General features: G+C 35.6%; 1 protein-coding gene across 10 annotated transcripts in view; it reads left to right on the forward strand.

The window, feature by feature from the left end:
• LOC132705980 (optomotor-blind protein-like) overlaps positions 1-7,582 on the forward strand; it is a 243,944-nt gene extending 236,362 nt beyond the window's left edge. For 8 of the 10 annotated variants that reach the window (XM_060676983.1, XM_060676980.1, XM_060676987.1 and 5 more), the window contains 2 exons: positions 540-733; positions 2,739-7,582. In XM_060676983.1, the coding sequence (XP_060532966.1) occupies positions 540-733; positions 2,739-3,475 (931 nt within the window). In that variant the 3' untranslated portion in view covers positions 3,476-7,582. The remainder of the gene's footprint in view (positions 1-539; positions 734-2,738) is intronic. The other 2 variants (XM_060676986.1, XM_060676989.1) reach the window with 1 other exon arrangement.
• The last annotated feature ends 11,147 nt before the right edge of the window (positions 7,583-18,729 follow it).

An 18,729-nucleotide genomic window follows, 5' to 3' on the forward strand; every position in this document is an offset into this window, starting at 1 on the left:
CTTTTTTAAATAAATCACCCTCTATCCCAAAGAGTTATGCGATTCAAAATATATGTCTCAACTGTAGTTTGGAGCCATATGCCTATTGTTTGAACAGGGCACAGCTTTTCTTTATTTATTTTTCATCCCCCATTGGTGGGGTCAATATTTTGGCCTAACCATTTCCAGTTTCCAATCTCACCGCTCTAAATTATTTGCTATTGATACTATTTTAACAAATAAAAAAATTAATATTTTTTCCAGAGTTTTAACAAATTCACCGTCATTGAGACTTTGGGACTTTTAGTATATGACCCAATTTGTTGCTTGTTTAAAATGGTTCTCTTTGTCGAGGGTTGATATTGTTATACATTTTCAGAAACAAAATTTAACCACTTTTATAAGTAAACACGACCATTACTCTTAAGGCTCTTTTTGGAAATAATGGACATCCACTCGACTGGCTCTCTGATAGAATGTTACAGGTCAATGCAAAATATGTAGAAGCATAACTTTTATTTGTCAAGACGATAAAATTTATAGGCCTATTCCTTCTATTGTTACAGACAGGCGATGCTGGCACAACGGCATACGGACGACAAAACGTCCCACCCTTTGCCGGCGAGAATGTCCGCGGACAGTAGTACGGTGTCGAAAACGGACGAGTCGGAACTGGACGTCGTCGGTACGGCGGACAGTCCCAGGCCCTCGTTGCACTCGTCCACTCCTGTCGCTTCGTCAATGAATCACTCTGGTAAGTCGTTGGGCTTGGTACAAGTCTCTTTTTTTATTTGCCCAAAATACTAATATTCAAAATTTGCTAGAGTTAGCAATTGGTCTATCCGTCACTGCTGTACCAAGGATCTATTGAGACGTTTTCTATAAAGCTTTATCTAGGTTCGTCTCTAAGTTACGCCCATCAGATCGAAACGAACTCTCGATAGGCCTTCACACTGTTATTGTACCTGTGTGCTATCTTTTGTAGCTTAGAATGTCTGCCGTAAATTTGGTCTGTCTTTGTTGTGGCATGTCTCTCTACTTTTTTCGGGAGTCTCTTTCCCTACACTTTTTAATTTTGCAATGGATTTAGCCACCATGCCAAAGGGTTCTGATCCAATCATTCGCCTTGTGCGTTCTAGCACGGTAATACCTGCTTTTAACACTGTTACTAGCTTGTATATTGGAATAGATTTTTTATTTTCATCCTGGGTTCATATATTCCAGCTGCTACCCCTGACTTTGTTGGGCTCTGAATATTGTAATCTTTAGCATAGCAGTATTTGGATGTAGTGCTCTCCATAGGCAGCCCGTCTGCCTTTATCTCCCAGTAGAGCGTGTTACATTTGTTGCTATGTGCACCGCCATTGCTAGACCTTGCCTCTTTTTGGTAGAATATTCAGTAGGATCAGCACGCTACTCGCCTTGTCCGCTTTTGCTGCATGGTTTTTGTCCACCAGACAACCCCTCTGTACACTATCATCGGTCTTGCTGCTGTACAGTCAATCTTTTTGTACCTTTGAATTTGCGCTCTTCAAGTAAACTTTTAGTTCGTTGTTAGTTCTTACAAACGTAGAAGCTTTTCTACCGGAGGTTTCAGTCTAAGGTCACACCTGTTAGTAAATGAAAACTTTTTACATAACTTCTGGATTCCTCCTGCGTCGGTACCTGTATATTGTTTGAGGGGGGCGGAGCTACATGGTGGGCATAAATACGGTCTCGGATGATTGATGCCCATATTGGTGACAGGTTGCTTATAGATTTCTATAGACTCTCCGATTTGTTGTTGGTAGAAGAATTGATTAAATGCAAGAATTTTATTTTATCGAATAAAATTTGATGGCCGGGTTCGTGATTGTGTTCGGCAACTGGTGATAGTTTATTTGTCGTAGTCATATGGCTCTTTCATGTTCTTTGAACCTAGTTCAAATTGTATTTTGTGATGGAACGCTTAATATTTTTAATGTGAAAATTATTAGAGAGAAGAGCAGAGGTAAGATGTTTTAATTCTGGGTTCAGTGAGTCGGGCGACTCTGTAAACAAGATAGTTGATAAGCGATAATTTTTGGGCCGGATGGTGATCTGACAATGCACTAAGGTATCGGTCTGTGTGCTTAGGTTTTCTGTAAGCACAATGACCCAATTTTAGGTGATTTTCTGTTGATTAGAATATCTAAGAATGGGAGGTTGTTATTAGTTTCTAATTCAATGGTAAAACGTATGTTAGTGTGTATTGTTAGAGTTTAAATGTCTAGGAAAATCTATTAGGGATTCTTGACCATGAGACCAAATGACAAAAGTATCATCGACGTAGCGTTTCCATAAATTTGCTTTTAGATGGAAGGTGTGGAGAGCTTCTATATAGAATATAAATATTCGCGATGACTGATGATGGTGACAACCCATAACTGTTTTCTTCGGGTTAACTGCTAGTTGTTCATTTTGACACCAGTTTCCCACGATTTTTATAGCCCCATTTTGATCGTACCATAATCGTTAAATCATCAACATATCCTAGGCAGTAGGTATCCACGTTTTAGTGCTGTATTTATGGTGATCTGTCCTAGAGTTCAAATTATCGTCCTGGAGTTATTTTCCTTTCTGTTACTCTTGTAATAGGCTTATCTTCTATTATTTTGAAGAACGGTCTATTTAGTTCATTCAAAATTAGGTAGGTTGATTTATATAGCAGCACCATCGCGAAATTTCACTCGTTCACTCCCTCTGTTAGTTAGGTTATAATCCTCTCTCATTTGTTCCAGGCGCAGAAGACGACTCGCTGCGCAGGCGGTTACACGACGACTCTGGCTCAGAGTCGAGCTGTTCCGAGTCACCAGGCAGCACGGCGTTCCGGCCCCGTCCCACGTCCCCGAAAGACGGTGCCGCCGGGCCTTCCAACTCCTCGGGGGAGTACCCCGCGCCGAACATAAGCGTCGGTCCGCCGATCCACCCACCGCCCCACCTTCTACCCTACCTCTATCCTCCGGGAATGTATCCCGGTGCCGCGGGTCCCCCCTTTGGTCCCCCCCTGAGCCTGTTTACCGGTGCGCACGCGCCCGGCGGCATGAATCCCGGTCTCCTGTTTAACGCGCAGCTCGCACTGGCCGCGCAGCATCCCGCTCTCTTCTCCCACTACCAGAATCTCGCCCATCCGAACCCCCACCATTTGTCGCCCACGTCTCCCATCCACAACCACCTTAAAGGTAGCCATAGATTTACCCCGTACTCGTTGCCCGGCGCTAACGGGGGCGGCGGCGGGGTGAGCTCTTCGCCATTGGGGAGCGCGTTCGAGACGGTCACCCCCGGTTCCCACACCAGGAGTTTGAGCAACTCGCCGAACTCGACGAAGATCAGGGCGGGGTCGTTGTCGCCGCCGATGCGGTCGAGCACGACGTCGCCGAAACCGGAGGCGGCGACGTCGCCGAGCGACTTGAAGAGCATAGAAAAAATGGTCAACGGATTGGACGTCAAAAAACACGAGGACCTCGGGGATAAATAATAGTGAGCGATGGGGGCGCGGTTTTATTATTTACGCAGCCGTACTGTGTGCGGGTCGGTTCGTGTCTAATCGGCAAAAATGAAAGAAAAAAAAACCGTTTTGATTTTGAAAATTTGTTGGAATTTAAATCTCATTTTTTTAAAACAAAATAAGTTTTTTTTTTTTGAAGCCTCATTTTCACTTTTCGATCGAGACGCAGAATAAATAGACAACCAGAATGATAATTGAATGAATAGAAAAACGGTATTGATTTTCGAAAATTTTTGGAATTGAAATCTAATTTTTTTAAAGCAAAATAACTTTTTTTTTAAGCCTTATTTTCACTTTTCGATCGAGACGCAGAATAAATAGACAACCAGAATGATAACTGAATAAAAAGAAAAACGGTATTGATTTTGGAAAGTTTTTGGAATTTGAAATCTAATTTTTTTAAAGCAAAATAACTTTTTTTTTAAGCCTTATTTTCACTTTTCAATCGAGACGCAGAATAAATAGACAACCAGAATGATAATTGAATGAAAGAAAAAAGAAACGGTATTGATTTTGGAAAGTTTTTGGAATTTAAATCTAATTTTTTTAAAGCAAAATAACTTTTTTTTTTAAGCCTTATTTTCACTTTTCGATCGAGACGCAGAATAAATAGACAACCAGAATGATAATTGAATGAATGAAAAAAGAAACGGTATTGATTTTGGAAAGTTTTTGGAATTTAAATCTCATTTTTGGAAAACAAAATAACTTTTTTTTTTGAAGTCTTGTTTTCACTTTTCGATCGAGACGCAGAATAAATAGACAACCAGAATGATAACTGAATGAAAAGAAAAACGGTATTGATTTTCGAAAATTTTTGGAATTGAAATCTAATTTTTTTAAAGCAAAATAACTCTTTTTTTTTTTGAAGCCTTATTTTCACTGTTCGATCGAGACGCAGAATAAATAGACAACCAGAATGATAATTGAATGAAAGAAAAAAGAAACGGTATTGATTTTGGAAAGTTTTTGGAATTTAAATCTCATTTTTGGAAAACAAAATAACTATTTGTTTTTTTTTTTTGAAGTCTTGTTTTCACTTTTCGATCGAGACGCAGAATAAATAGACAACCAGAATGATAACTGAATAAAAAAAAAAAAAGGTATTGATTTTGGAAAATTTTTGGAATTTAAATCTCTTTTTTTTTTTAATTTTTCTTTTTTTTATGTCTCGTTTTCACTTTTCGATCGAGACACGGAATAGATAGACAACCAGAATGGTAACTTTCAATTTTTTGTATGTATGTAGTTCCACAGAAAATAAAATATGCAATTATGTACTCAACAAATTAAACGGAATCGCAATTTTAACTAAATTTAAACATTTGGAAAATTGTAATATCAAAATTAATAAAAATGTATAGTTCAGTTAATAAATATTTTCGTAGGAAAATTTTATTTTTTGTAATTTAAAAGTCAAACTTCGCGTAAATTAAACGTTATTTTATAAAAAAAAATAAAATCAAATTTATAGGAATATCAGTTGTATTTTGTAGTAAATCAAAGATTTCTTTGATATTTAAAAACTTTTCTTTTTTAGGTTTTTCCGCTAATTTTCGAAATATAAATTTTAATTTTTAAATTTTCTTTTAAAGAAAATTTGAAATATGTGGGGAACTGTTTTACGAAGACTTTGTAATGGACTTTCCTATAAATCTGCCACCAATTTATTATTATCAGAAATACCACTATTTTTCTGTTAGCAGCTGATGAAACTGTTGTTGTTATTATTATTATCCATAGTTCACAATATAAAATCAAGTTAAAGTGTCTTAATAACATTAAATAAAAATCTATAAACAAATATTTAATAGTCACAGATTCTTTGCAAATAATTTTGAAATAACTACATATAATGTTTACATAATTTATATTTAGATAAGCTAGAAGAATATGAAGTCTTATATATAGTCTTACAAAATAGTCTTTCCAATAATTATATACGTACATTTTATTAATTTTATTAATTTTTTTAAACTCAATTAATAAAAGCGTTTATTGTTTATTTTTATGTTTCACGGGTACATCTTTTATAGGTTTTACGTCGCACAAAATGTTTGGTACATTTTGTGGATTTTAAACCAATCAATAACAAATATGATTGTTTTTTAAATTTTTAGTGTGCTCGATTCGACGCGAATTGACCCGTTTTTCTTATTTTAATTTCGATACAAAAAAAAACAGGCCAAGTAGAGTACCGGTTTAGGGCACGACCCGAGTAAAATACGTCAAAACGGTGATAACTGGTCCTGTGATAGATCCCTGTGGGACGCTCCACGTGCCTGTTCCCCCCCCAGCTCCGCTTGACCTTTGTATACGGGATAATTTTGCAATATGACCCTACTGTAGAGAAACGCTCATATTTATATTTCCTACTTGTTAAGGAGAGATCGTTTGGTAGTGCTGTACTTGTTCGTTGACGACGTTAGTTTCGAACGGATTCGGTTCGATCGAGGTCGAAGTGCGTCTGATATTAGCTAAGCAATTAAGGTTGTTAATATACAATGCAATAATTTTAATTTTTTTATTTCGAATTCGAGCATAGTTGTTTTTGTTTTATATTTTTAATCATTTGATCGACAATCTTACCAAATTTTTGGTAAAGTTTCAACCCCCAAGACTTGTTCAAATATGAAAAATACGAACTTTAGGAATAGAATAGAAATTTGCATGACTATTACTATTGCAACATCATTAATATTTTAATGAAACGTTAAAAATATGAAAACAAAAACAAAATGTGTTTTTGCATCTGGCCGATAGATCGTCACTACCGGGTTGCCAGATTTAATTTTTGGAAATTCCGGATAATGTGTAGAATTCAGGTCATCTAAACAAAATGACAGCCTGAAGGTGTGCTAGAGCAGAATTGTATTCCAATTCGGGTGCAATAACTCTGGAAACTGGGGTATATTTACGTACTTCTTATCTATGCTGAAATAACAAATTGATTTTACTTGACGGGTCGTTCCAGACGCACTTCGGCCGAGAAAATATCCCCTCCCCCCACCATAGCTTTATTGTAAATTTTTCTAACCTTAAAGTGCTTTGTAACATATAATAAATCTAAAAAGCTAACGCTAAAGTACAAAACCAATGATATATAGTATCTAACGTAGTTTTCGTAAACCGTTTCTTTGAATTCGAATTACGCCGGTCAAGATATTTATGCCCGTATTCACCATTTCATGTATTCCCGGTCAAGGAGTTGAATTTTTCATTACAGTACCTATACGAAATGATTTTAAAAAATAACACATTTATTTTATACAAATGTTAAGAATAAAATCAAACATAACCTCACTTGTTAATTAGCCGCCATTATAATTCGATGCCATCGAGAAATTAAAGTTGATTAGGAGAAACAGTACAATGGTGCATACGGACATTACTTTCGGCTCCTTTTGGTGCTCTTTGTTAATAAGATCTTCTATTTATTGACCTTTTAGTTCCGTATATATGATAACTGCGGGCAGCGATACGCCTAGACTGTGCCGCATGTTACTGAGAAAAGTAGAAAATGTTCCTTTTTTTTTTAAATTAATTTAATAATTTGCTTTGTATAAATTTTTAATATTTCGCGAGAATTTGTATATACTCGTATTGTGGTTGAAACTGTAAATTGTATAGTGACGATGTACTATATCCAGAAGAACCTGTTCGAAATTTATCTTACCAAAGATTTTTCGAAATTTTCCGAAACCCACCGCGAAAACGTCCCGGGAAATTTCGAGAACTGGAGAAATTTTGTGTGGAACACAAATGTATTATAAATATATGTTTAAAGTGTACATATGATTAAAACTAAACAAACAGACAGTGTAAATGCTTTCGTTGACGTTGGCCTCGCCCAATAACCTATACTGTTAAACATAGAAAGTGATATAGCTACATAGCAATACCTTTTGTTTCCTATTTTTACATATTTTTCAGGTACCGAATGGAATAATCTATATGAATTTTACAGTCCTTTTCGTTTTCGTATGATGATACAGTAATAACGTATTTAATTAAAAAGAAATTGTAACTAAAGTAGAATGAATAATGTGAAATGTCTCTGTGTATATGTCTCCTATCTTTAAGGATTAAAAAATAATAATTCATAAAAAAGTGCGTTTTATTTGTCGAATTGAGCAACATTCGTCACCTTCAATCTCAAAAAAGGACTGTCATAAATTTTGAGAAAAAAGTTACTTTCTGCTCTCTAATAAAAAAAAATACAATTATGGCATTTTAGTCACGGGTTCAGGAGCGTACGGATATTTTTGAAAGATTTCAGCCATGGCCTCGTTCCGTACGTGCCAAAAGAAAATAACATCACACACATGTGGTTCGAAATTTTCATAGCGATTTTTTTATTTACAAGATGCGTATACAGGGTGGTCCACTGTTGAACCTCTCCTTTTGGTAGAAACTTGTTGAGAATCTGGTCACTTCGAATTATCGCGCTGACCTCTTCAACTTCGATTTTTGAATAGATCAAACATGCTCCATTTTTGACTCCGCTACCACTTTCTTTCCATTTTTTCAATTTAAATTGACTATTTAGAATTAGATTAGATTATGATTTTGCTTTTTTACACATAACTGTCATATCTTAATGAAAATTCATTATATTGACTAACAAACCTTTGTTTAAAAATACGAAATTCTTGCAACATTATTATCATAAAACGTCTTCCAAAAATGTCTAATATCATACACCCTGTGACACACCTTGTATAAAAAATGGTAATAATTATTCCGAGTTTCGCCAATTGCGTAACAAAAAAATATCCAAAGTAGCGCTTCAAAGTACATTTTCGTGGCTTTCTAAAGTTATCTTTTTGTGGTAGATATTATTATGCAAAATTTAGGAACATTTCCAGCGGCGTTCCAGGCCAGGATTTTGATTTTTTTGAATAAACACTCATAAAAATAAGTTAGTTATTAAAATAAAGTCCTGCTTATAATAATTTTGCGTGCGTGCGCCCATGAAACAAATACTTGACAGTAATTTATTAGTTTCTGTCGGGTATCGAACAGGCTTGAAATACTAATGTTATTTAAAAAATTGACCAATCGAAATTGCTAATAAAAAATTATCAGCGGTTGGAGATTTTCCATCGAACATTTTAACAACAGCGCTTTGAAGTTAACCAATTAATAATACACGTTGAAATAAAATATACCAGTACCGCTAAAAGTAAGGGTTTTTTTTTCGATGTATAGAACTTTAAGTTGGCATTACTGTTCAAGATGGCGACCGATTTAACAGCTGTCAAGTTTATTTTCAGTTTGGTTTGGCAATTCATCATGAATAGACTCACGCCTGAGCAACGCTTGCAAATAGTGCAATTTTATTTCGAAAATAATGGTTCTGTGCGGAATACGTATCGCGCACTACGTCCATTTCATCGTCGACAAAATCGTCCATCAGAGCAGTTAATTCGATTAACCATGGAACGTTTTCGCACCACGTTTACTCTGATTGATAACTCGCATCCCCAGAGACGCCGTACGGTGCGTACAGAAGAAGCTATTGCTGCTGTAGAGCGTAGCATTGAGGAAGACCCGAATGAGTCCATCCGCCATCGATCACAGGAATTGGATCTGTGTCCATCCACGAAGATTTTGCGGAAGGATCTTGGTTTACGTGCTTACAAAATCCAACTCGTGCAAGAATTGAAGCCAAACTATCATCAAGTAAGGCGTAGATTCCTCGAATGGGCCCAAAACGAGATTGCCGTTGTTACCGATTTTCATAAGCGAATTTTGTTTAGCGATGAAGCACACTTCTGGTTGAATGGCTACGTCAACAAACAAAACTGCCGCATTTGGCGCGAAGCTAATCCTCAAGTGTATGTCGAAACACCGTTACATCCAGAAAAACTAACTGTTTGGTGCGCTTTATGGGCACACAGCTCGTTTCCACAATCGATTTATTGAAAGACACGTTTGGTGACCGCCTAATTCCACGTTTTGGACCTGTCAATTGGCCGCCAAGATCTTGTGTTTTAACACCGCTAGACTACTTTCTGTGGAGCTATGTAAAGTCATTGGTCTATGCGGATAAGCCACAAACGCTTGACCATTTGGAAGACAACATTCGCCGTGTTATTGCCGATATACGGCCACAAATGTTGGAAAAGTCATCGAAAATTGGATGTCCAGATTGGACTACATCCGCGCCAGCCGTGGCGGTCATATGCCAGAAATCATATTTAAAATCTAATGCCACAAGATTATCTTTCGGATAAATAAAATTCATGTCAATCGAATAATCCATCGTTGTTTTATTGCAAGTTAAAGTTCTATACATCGAAAAAAAACACCCCTTATATAGTTTAGTTTTCTCTCCAAATTTAGACATGTACATAGCGTTTATTATATAAAAAAAACTTACTCTGATCTTCGAATATCTGAAACCAAAATTTGAAATAGGCAAATTTGACCCAACCGCCCGAGCATGTTGTCATAATTTTTGCTATGCCATGCTATCGGTTTAATTTTATAGCTTATCCATTAAATCTTTACAACATTATGCTGTTTTAAGTTTAGAAAAAAAGCGTATGTTTGTTGTACCCAGGAAACAATTATGGGAAGCTATGAAAGGAATTAAAAATGGATAAATATAACGAAAAGATTATATAATGAGACAAAAGCGTAAATAAAAGTAGGCAAAGAATTAACAAAAGGAGACTAAAACAAGAAGTGTGGAATGATTGGCATACCGATACAAGAAAACATATTGCATTCACTACTATACGCGGATGATCAAGTTATTTTTGCACAAAAAAGGACATGATAAGAAAGCTAAAAGAAGAGTACTAACTGTGGGGACTAAAAATAAATTTGGATTAAACCGAACATTTAAATTTAAATTTAGAGGATGAAATTATTAATAGCTGCCAAACTTTCAAGCATCTAGGATCGACATTACACCGAGATGGCACATGTTTACAGGATATAGAGATTAAAATAGCACGAGAAAAAGCAGTTCATGGACTGATATGGAACTAATACTCTTACTAAAGAAAACAAAAAAAGAATCTTCCAAAGCACAATACAATATATAATCTTATATGGAGCAGAAGTATGGTCAATGAAAACGATAAGAAACAAAATAAGAACGGTCGAATTGGACTTTATGTCCACGAATGGGAATAGAATGTTCGATAAAAATGAAATTAGAAAACCGAGCATTACAGTGGTATGGTCACATAAAAAGAATGCCAGAACACAGGTAGCCAAAACGAGTATTGGAATGGGAACCTTAAGGGAGAAGAGGAAGAGGACGGCTGGCACTACGATGGAAGACATACATTGGTGATGCGATGATTGATAGTGGAGGATAAAAACGGCGTACTCGTAAAGCAAAATGTCGAAGAAGAAGAAGTTAAAAACTACGCGACTACATCAAAGAAAAAGAATGGAAAAACTTGCTTGCTTTTGGGCAACCGTATTCTCCTAATTTGGCCTCCATGTTGACTCCAAACTGTTGAGACGGTCTTTGGTTAGTTCAGAAATTACGCTTTTTTAACATTGTGTATTTAATATTTGAACAGCCCTCGTAATGGTGTCAATTTTCAAAGGTGCTATAAAACCTAGTAAACGGCAAAGCGTAATCTGCCGCTTATAATCAACATAAACCAAAGGACGTTTTGCAAATTTTACGCCATTTTTGCGCCAGTACTGACGGTGCAAATAAATCCCGAGACACGACAACGCAAGGACAATCGGCCATTGTAAAGTAATCTAATGACAATCTAATATAATAAATCGTTTTGTGCCGGTTTGAATTGTTCGATTGCGCACTCAAATATACTAGAAAAGGTCGCGACGGTGTCTACGTTTTTGTAGTACAAATCATCCTATATCAGTGCAACTAATAAAAGTAAAAATACAAGGGCTTAAAGTAACACAGAACTTTGAGGATCACGAAGAAGCTGCAATTAGGCAAAACATGGATCTCCCCAATGTAGTGCTGCAAAATGGAGTCTATTTATCTCGATTTTTGGGAAAAATACAACAGAGTTCGAAAATATTTTGGAGAAGCGAAAAATTACAAGCAGTCGTGGAAGCGAGGTATCTCAAATGTCATATTATTTGTGCAAATATGAGCACAAATAGTAAGTTAAAGTTAGAGGAGATTCTCGTCTTAAGCAATTTTAATTACGCTGATGCTGTTTAGGGACCATGTTGAAATGAGGAAGACGTGGACAAAATACAAAGATTTCCAAAAGTCTCTCGTAGATAAACTTGAAAGAAAATAAGAGTCAGCCTCAGACAGTGCGTCTCTATCACAAAATTATTCAGAGTGAAGGCCTACCGTAATTGCAGGATCATTTACCGACAACACATATAAATACTACTATTCCGTACCTAGTGTCTTTTCACTCATATTGTAATGAAATATTATATTTATGAAAGAGACAACCGACAATGCTAATTGACCAGAATGGTGGAAATATTATGGAAGTGGAAGCAAAGTTAAGAACATGCAGCAATACACAATAGAACTTTTAGTAATAATAATAATAATAATATTTCTTTGTTAGCTTGGGATGCTACATACAAAAACAGTTGTTTACAAAGTTTTAGAAAATGCATGAACAAACAAAACCAACAAACAACCTATCTATAAGCAGAAATCAACATATAGGCAAAATTAAGATGAAACAGTGATTTATACTTAAAATCTAGACATCACATATTCCCTCAACATAGTTTTAAGTCATTGAAATTATCACAATTTTTCAAGGTATTTGGCAGTTTATTATTTTAGGAGAGACCCTTATACAGAATAGAATTTGTTATTTGGATAGAGCGATACCTACACACATAAAAATATTTGCATCATAAATAATTCCTTGTTTAACCGTCATGCCATTAACACCATTTGACATTAGGTTTGCGTGAGTGTATCTGTTACACTTTAAGATCGATCTTAATGATCTAGTTTGAATTACTCGAAACTCATTTATCTCATGGTTCAATAAGTTATACAGGATTGTGGAGCAAAATTTGAGATGAGGTGCCGCAAAGCTGTTATATAAAAGGTATTTTCTCATCACATAATCAGCATGCGGTCGTAGCGTTAGTTCTGAGTCTAACATGACTCCAAAGTACTTAATTTTATTTTCGTGTACTAGCATATCATTATTTATTTCAATTTTTATATTTTGTACATTAACAGTACTCAGTTTTTGTTTTTTCCGAAAAATGCAAAATTTTGACTTTGACGTGTTAATATTAAGTTTGTGTTTACATAATCATTCATATATTCGGTTCAAATCAATGTTAGTACTACGTTTCATTTGATCTATGTCACTACCAACTATATATAACATTGTATCATCTGCCAATAATTCGATTTTGCCATCGTTAATTACCTTAACTATGTGAACACAATAGGAATAATAGAGGCCCCAGTTCCTTGCGGCATTCCATATATTGTATCGACAGTATCAGGTACATTATTTTTAAATCTAACTGTTGGGTTTTGTTGTACAAATAAGATCTGAACCAACCAATTCAATGATGATAGAGATATTAACAAAATAAAAATAGAACAAGATACCAATGGACTACAAATAAGTAAAGAAGACGTCGCCCATGCTTTAAAGACCATAAAAAATGGAAAAAGCTGCAGGGCCGTATGAGTTACCCACTGAAATTATTAAGTTGATAAGAGAGGAAAACATACATAGTCAAACAGATCTATATAACACCATATACAAGACAGGTATTGTAACCAGAGAATGGTTGATATCAATGTTCATCCCTATTAAAAAAAAAAAAAAAAACAATGCAAGACTTCAGTGACATATTGACTTCAGAACAATGTGTCACACATTAAAAATATTTCTGAAGCTGATACATAACAGGATATACAAAAAATTACAACAAGATATCAGCGAGACTCAATTCGGCTGTCGCGATGGCTTGGCTCTTTGCATGAACGTTATTGCCCAACGGTTCATGAATATGAATCATGAACTCTGTGTCTGCTTCATAGATTACAACAAAACTTTCGACAAAGTCTGACATGAACAACTGATAAAAATTCTTAAAGAAAGGAGTTCATACACCAGAGACATAAAAATCATCACATATCTTGTATTTTATTTGAAAGGAAGTAGCAGGTATGAAACAGGGATGGGATGTTGTTTAAGATTTACTCAGAGGAAATAATAAAACGACCCTTGCAAGATGAGATGAAGAGTATTGCAATTAATGGAATCTCCATCAACAACAACGACAACAAGATACACAGATGATACTATCCTGTTGAATATCGAGTGAGGAGTGCGGATTGTGCTTAAATGTAAAGAAGACGAAATTAATGATAAAATTCAAAACAGCACAAAACAACCACCAAATTCTTATAAATAAGACTGTTTTGTAGAAATCAAAACCAAAATAGGACTGGCGAGAATAACATTTATGAAAATGAAAAGACTGTTTTGTTGTAGCGACCTCAGCTTGGATTTCAAAATGGGGATGGTGCGACGCTATGCATTTTCGGCGCTGTATCGTGGTGTGGAGGTATGGAAATCGGACATGAGAAAACTAAAAATGGACCGATAGAGTGACGAACAAGGAAATCATGAGAAGAATAAAGAAAGAAAAGGAAGTTATTATTACAATAAAAAAACGCAAACTGCAAATACCTAGGACATGTCATGAGGGGACAGAAATACCACTACAATTGATAGTGCAAGGGAAAATTCATGGAAAAAGGAGAGGACGAAGGAGACGTCACTCATGGATGAGAAATCTACGTGACTGGTTCGGATGCAATACAAATTGCCCACGTTCGCAACGAAGACGGCACATTTTTCAAAATATTTTAGTGTTAGTTTAGTTTTATATTGTTAAAATGTATGTTGTTTATTAATTTTTTTGTAAATAAATCCCTATTTATTTATTATGAAAAACAATAGAATAGAAACAAATAATACTTCCAATGACGATCTTTCCAATTCCTGACATTCTATATCTTTCAGTACTTTGGAATCGTAAATCTATAAGATTATGCCCTTGCTTTTTCAAATAATGACATTTAAGTTCGCTACTAAGGGCGAATTATTACAGCCCTGTCCATTCTAATGAATATCGATGAGGTACTCGGCATTTTCCTAATATCGTTATTACTGCTGACACCGTAGATTAACTGCACATACTAAAATTTTAATAAGGCTTTATGATCTATGTTCGTTACCTACCTGTCGATTTATTACTCCTCGACATTATAATTTACAATTCACATCGCATGTGTCAAATAAAGTTACCGCAATAAAACCAATCATTCGAAACTTTTAATTTTAGCAATTACATAACCTTTAGAGATAGTGAGGAGATCAGATGGTATTATAATCCTTTACACACCAAGTCGTCGTTAAATCCCGATAATATTGTCATATCGCTTTGAAATTACAACTTGTGAATAGGTAGTTAGTAGTTTAGGCTACTGGAACAGTTAAAATTAAACAAATAACCATCGCACCGGTCGAACCCGAGCCTAGGGGCAGACCATATCAAATAGTTTTGACCTACAAAAATCTAGGGACATATTTACACACCTTGACTTCAATTAAACGGTTTGTGTGTACGTCAAAACGCTCTTAGCTCTGTTACAAAAAAATCTCTAATATAATTTTCTTGTTCCGAAAAATTAAACAATTTTGCAAGAATGTATTCGTTTATTAATGTATATCAACATATGTTCTACGACTAAGCATAGAGGCATATATCAAAACATATTAATTATGGCCGCAAGATTCTTTAAAAAAGTACGATTACGTAGTTTACTACAATTAACAAAACACGCAGATATTTTGTTACTGTAACTATTCTCAATTAGGATTTCTGATTTTCGTGGAAAGGAGCCTCTGTACCCCTCTCCGCCGTCACGGGCATCCAAAATTCGACATGGTCGAAAATTAAATACCGATAACGGACGATAAATTGTCTATCGTGGGAGATAAAACCCCGCAGGGACAAATTGATATCGGCCGAAATCCGGGATTATGGAAAACTGACGTGGTCGGTGGGGGCGATCCACCCCGAAGATATCGGTTACTAAACCCCGAATCGAACCCCGATCCGATAGAACGATAAGCAGGGCGGTCGGCCGAATGCCTTTTTGACGCACTATACGACTAATTGTCGTAACACTTTTTGGCAGGATTTGCTAGTGGAAATGAAAACTACAAGGTTCAAAATTCAAATTGGGAGAGTTCGCATTTTGCCTGTCCGTCACTTCGAGCAAAAGGGTCTACTTTGACTCTCTCTATTGTTAATCAGATAAAATTATATATATATATATATATATATATATATATATATATATATATATATATATATATATATATATATATAATTTTATCTGATTAACAATAGAGAGAGTCAAAGTAGACCCTTTTGCTCGAAGTGACGGACAGGCAAAATGCGAACTCTCCCAATTTGAATTTTGAACCTTGTAGTTTTCATTTCCACTAGCAAATCCTGCCAAAAAGTGTTACGACAATTAGTCGTATAGTGCGTCAAAAAGGCATTCGGCCGACCGCCCTGCTTATCGTTCTATCGGATCGGGGTTCGATTCGGGGTTTAGTAACCGATATCTTCGGGGTGGATCGCCCCCACCGACCACGTCAGTTTTCCATAATCCCGGATTTCGGCCGATATCAATTTGTCCCTGCGGGGTTTTATCTCCCACGATAGACAATTTATCGTCCGTTATCGGTATTTAATTTTCGACCATGTCGAATTTTGGATGCCCGTGACGGCGGAGAGGGGTACAGAGGCTCCTTTCCACGAAAATCAGAAATCCTAATTGAGAATAGTTACAGTAACAAAATATCTGCGTGTTTTGTTAATTGTAGTAAACTACGTAATCGTACTTTTTTAAAGAATCTTGCGGCCATAATTAATATGTTTTGATATATGCCTCTATGCTTAGTCGTAGAACATATGTTGATATACATTAATAAACGAATACATTCTTGCAAAATTGTTTAATTTTTCGGAACAAGAAAATTATATTAGAGATTTTTTTGTAACAGAGCTAAGAGCGTTTTGACGTACACACAAACCGTTTAATTGAAGTCAAGGTGTGTAAATATGTCCCTAGATTTTTGTAGGTCAAAACTATTTGATATGGTCTGCCCCTAGGCTCGGGTTCGACCGGTGCGATGGTTATTTGTTTAATTTTAACTGTTCCAGTAGCCTAAACTACTAACTACCTATTCACAAGTTGTAATTTCAAAGCGATATGACAATATTATCGGGATTTAACGACGACTTGGTGTGTAAAGGATTATAATACCATCTGATCTCCTCACTATCTCTAAAGGTTATGTAATTGCTAAAATTAAAAGTTTCGAATGATTGGTTTTATTGCGGTAACTTTATTTGACACATGCGATGTGAATTGTAAATTATAATGTCGAGGAGTAATAAATCGACAGGTAGGTAACGAACATAGATCATAAAGCCTTATTAAAATTTTAGTATGTGCAGTTAATCTACGGTGTCAGCAGTAATAACGATATTAGGAAAATGCCGAGTACCTCATCGATATTCATTAGAATGGACAGGGCTGTAATAATTCGCCCTTAGTAGCGAACTTAAATGTCATTATTTGAAAAAGCAAGGGCATAATCTTATAGATTTACGATTCCAAAGTACTGAAAGATATAGAATGTCAGGAATTGGAAAGATCGTCATTGGAAGTATTATTTGTTTCTATTCTATTGTTTTTCATAATAAATAAATAGGGATTTATTTACAAAAAAATTAATAAACAACATACATTTTAACAATATAAAACTAAACTAACACTAAAATATTTTGAAAAATGTGCCGTCTTCGTTGCGAACGTGGGCAATTTGTATTGCATCCGAACCAGTCACGTAGATTTCTCATCCATGAGTGACGTCTCCTTCGTCCTCTCCTTTTTCCATGAATTTTCCCTTGCACTATCAATTGTAGTGGTATTTCTGTCCCCTCATGACATGTCCTAGGTATTTGCAGTTTGCGTTTTTTTATTGTAATAATAACTTCCTTTTCTTTCTTTATTCTTCTCATGATTTCCTTGTTCGTCACTCTATCGGTCCATTTTTAGTTTTCTCATGTCCGATTTCCATACCTCCACACCACGATACAGCGCCGAAAATGCATAGCGTCGCACCATCCCCATTTTGAAATCCAAGCTGAGGTCGCTACAACAAAACAGTCTTTTCATTTTCATAAATGTTATTCTCGCCAGTCCTATTTTGGTTTTGATTTCTACAAAACAGTCTTATTTATAAGAATTTGGTGGTTGTTTTGTGCTGTTTTGAATTTTATCATTAATTTCGTCTTCTTTACATTTAAGCACAATCCGCACTCCTCACTCGATATTCAACAGGATAGTATCATCTGTGTATCTTGTTGTCGTTGTTGTTGATGGAGATTCCATTAATTGCAATACTCTTCATCTCATCTTGCAAGGGTCGTTTTATTATTTCCTCTGAGTAAATCTTAAACAACATCCCATCCCTGTTTCATACCTGCTACTTCCTTTCAAATAAAATACAAGATATGTGATGATTTTTATGTCTCTGGTGTATGAACTCCTTTCTTTAAGAATTTTTATCAGTTGTTCATGTCAGACTTTGTCGAAAGTTTTGTTGTAATCTATGAAGCAGACACAGAGTTCATGATTCATATTCATGAACCGTTGGGCAATAACGTTCATGCAAAGAGCCAAGCCATCGCGACAGCCGAATTGAGTCTCGCTGATATCTTGTTGTAATTTTTTGTATATCCTGTTATGTATCAGCTTCAGAAATATTTTTAATGTGTGACACATTGTTCTGAAGTCAATATGTCACTGAAGTCTTGCATTGTTTTTTTTTTTTTTTTTAATAGGGATGAACATTGATATCAACCATTCTCTGGTTACAATACCTGTCTTGTATATGGTGTTATATAGATCTGTTTGACTATGTATGTTTTCCTCTCTTATCAACTTAATAATTTCAGTGGGTAACTCATACGGCCCTGCAGCTTTTTCCATTTTTTATGGTCTTTAAAGCATGGGCGACGTCTTCTTTACTTATTTGTAGTCCATTGGTATCTTGTTCTATTTTTATTTTGTTAATATCTCTATCATCATCGAATCGAACACATACAGTGTTCGAAGTGTTTTCGGAGCGCGAGCATCGAAGATGCCAAGTGAGATTTTGGCGAAACGT

The sequence above is a fragment of the Cylas formicarius genome, unplaced genomic scaffold (assembly GCF_029955315.1).
Source record: "Cylas formicarius isolate icCylForm1 unplaced genomic scaffold, icCylForm1.1 PGA_scaffold_8__14_contigs__length_24414737, whole genome shotgun sequence".
NCBI classification, from domain to species: domain Eukaryota; kingdom Metazoa; phylum Arthropoda; class Insecta; order Coleoptera; family Brentidae; genus Cylas; species Cylas formicarius.